Source organism: Siphateles boraxobius, unplaced genomic scaffold (genome assembly GCF_051911475.1).
Source record: "Siphateles boraxobius isolate OS27281-9 unplaced genomic scaffold, OSU_SipBor_1 246, whole genome shotgun sequence".
Lineage (NCBI taxonomy): Eukaryota > Metazoa > Chordata > Actinopteri > Cypriniformes > Leuciscidae > Siphateles > Siphateles boraxobius.
The window spans coordinates 150,001-153,027 of record NW_027508862.1 but is presented as its reverse complement, the minus strand read 5'-3'; the positions used below and the strand labels follow the sequence as shown (position 1 = coordinate 153,027).

The 3,027-nt window shown below is 38.3% G+C and overlaps 1 protein-coding gene across 1 annotated transcript in view; it reads right to left on the bottom strand.

The window, feature by feature from the left end:
* Nucleotides 1-672: 672 nt before the first annotated feature.
* Nucleotides 673-3,027, bottom strand: part of LOC143749413 (threonine synthase-like 2) — a 14,326-nt gene continuing 11,971 nt past the window's right edge. The window contains exon 9 of the mRNA XM_077241903.1: nt 673-2,342. Within this exon, the coding sequence (XP_077098018.1) occupies nt 2,132-2,342 (211 nt within the window). The 3' untranslated portion in view covers nt 673-2,131. The remainder of the gene's footprint in view (nt 2,343-3,027) is intronic.

Genomic DNA, 3,027 nt, shown 5'->3' with positions numbered 1-3,027 from the left:
CACACACACACTCACATACACAAACTCAGATACACACACAAACTCACACACACACACACGCGCACACACACACACACACAAACTCACATACACACTCACACTCTCACACACACACAAACAAACAAACACGCGCCCGCACGCACACACACACACACACACACACTTGTACATCTATCTTTATGAGGACATTCATTGACACAATGCAATCTCTAGCCGCTTACCCTAACCTTACTCATCACAACTAAGTGCTTAACCCGAACCCAAACCCGAACCCTAAACCTAATTATAACCTTATCCCTAAAACCAAGTCTTGACCCTCAAACAGGCCTCTAAAGGGGTCTCAGAAAGTGAGGACCGGCCAAAACTTTAACTCACTTTACTCTCTTTCTCCTCACTCCAATGGTCTAAAACTCAAACTGGTCCGCACAAAGATAGTTGTACAAGTACACACACACACACACACACACACACACACACACACACACACACACACACACACACACACACACACACACACACACACACACACACACACACACACACACACACACACACACACAAACAAACAAACAAACAAACAAACACACATACACAAACTCCTACACAAAAACTCACATACACAAACTCACATAGACACACACACTCCCTCACACAAACACACATACACAATCCTTTCTAAGAAGGCATTCAAAGTGAGATTCTGTTTATTCAGAACAATTAAAAATACTGACACATACAAATAGATTTACAGTCTGAAATTTAAGTTTTGAATGCAACTTCCAAGAATATGTTATTTAAAAATATTTGTTTACATTAGATGATTAAGTTGCATGATTATTGTAGGTGCAAAACGAATAATAGTGATTGGTTTTGAATCGCTGAATTTCGTTTTGAATTTTTCAGTGAATTTCGCATTTGTTATTTGTGCAGTTTCTGCATGCAACAGTCCAAAATTTACACAATAATGTTCAGAACAGCACAAGCACCGAGCTTCAGCATTACTGAGATATGCAGTGTACATTCATTTACATCTCAGACAGTTTTTTGTTAAAATGATGCATAATATTCTGTAAAAGCAACTGTAAGTGTGTTAATAATGCATGTTCTCGGTGGATAATTCAGTGAACCGGGTCTGAAAACATTCTTACAGTGACAGTTCTGTACAGGTTTATCATACACAATAATAGTTATGTGTATTGGGCATTGGTTTTTCTGATGAAACACAAACGGTGATATTAAAAAGTTGATTCCGCTCGTCTATATATAATAAAGCAGGCCGATCACTGGAACTCGAGTCCATTTGCAATTCTGCATTATAAAAACACTTATTATATCAGGATTTGAACCTGGTCTTCATGCATACAGTAAAATTACATCACTAGACAATCATGACAGCAGTTTATCACATTATTAAAAACCTGCTGTGAGTCTGGAATCCTCTGGTGCTCTTCGCGGTTTTTGGCATTGAAATGAATGGACCATATTTTAGTGTGATAATGTTTTTTATGTAATATTTAGTATTTTTATAGAGATTTTATGGTCCTAATTATATTGACGGTGTATTTCTAATCCATTTATTCACTTTTTGAGCATAAACCTGAAAATTTAATTTCCAACTTAAACTGTCATAAATCTTCTTGAATGCTTTAGAGCGACAGACTGAGGTTTGATCTCTTTTCACAGACGAAACTTGGCGGATTTAAAAAGTGAACTTAAAAAAGTAACAGAATTTATGAGAATTGTTAAGAAAAATGCAATTTTTTTAATGAAATATATACTTTCAAAATCACATTTTAATCTAATCAAGTTGTGCTCAAAATGTGAGCTGATATGTCAGTAAATGAGCGTTCAGTGAGTGTGTCCGGCTGCAGTACCGAACGCTTCCACTAGAGGAACTTCGTCTCATTCATTTCCGATGCGTTATTTCTGACCGCGAGGAGCACAAGTGTAACTATTTATTTCAGGACAATTAAACCTGTTTGAATCATGTCCATGATTTTTGTGTGTTCACACATCAAGTGCCAAAAACGTTACCAAGTTTCAATAAAAAAAAAATTTTCTCCAAAAAAAACCCAAAACGTACAATTTTCCGGTCCGAAACGAGCGCAGATCGGCAGAACCCAGATCTGCTTCATGTCCCCTGGTCTCTGCGTTCTCTGGCGGCGCCGATGGACTGGATGTGGCGTCTCAGTCTCGACTCCCAGTCGTCCCATCGCTCCAGCACTTCGTAACGCGATTCCAGCGCGTCTAACGCTAGCACTGCTCCGGGGAGGTCAAGGGTCAAACCGGCCCGATGCACGGCCTCCTGAAACTTGGCTGGTGATGCGGTCGCTATGCAACATCTGAATACAAAGAGCTTCGTTACACTGTGATATTAATGAACCTGTGTAACGCTTGATAAAGTCGTGTTATAACACTAAATGGGTAACCGCTGTATTTCTGCTGTTTTTGTTCAGACTTATTATCCCTCATCCTTCCCTCGTGCACTTTGTAACATATTTTTGTCCAGAAATCAAATTTTATTTCATTTTGATATTTTTTTTTGATATATATAAAAAAAAAAAATTATGGAGCAAACGAGCTGTTCCGCTGGGTCCTAAAGTCAGTTATTATAAAATAATTGTTTTGTAAAGGTTTATAATTTTTAGTTAGATTTTTGAGCATTTTTAGGTTTTTCTCTGTGTACTGAAGCATTCCTCGCATTCCACTCATTCCTAAGGGGGTCAAATTGACCCGAGAGCGAAAGTTTTGTTACTTTTTTAAATTTCAACCACAAAACTCCTCCAATACCAATTCATTTTTTTTGTTTGTGTATTTGGGGTTCAAGTGCGAGAAAAGTCCTCAGGTCTCGACCCTCTGATGAACACTCAATAATAAAATAAGTTTGGGGTCAAAATGACCCGAGGGAAGGATGAGCGTTAAATATAGCAGTGTAAACCCTTCTAGGTGTGTATGTGTGTGTGTGTATGAGGAGTGTGTGTGTGTGTGTATGAAGAGTGTGTGTGTGTGTGTGTATGAGGAGTGTGT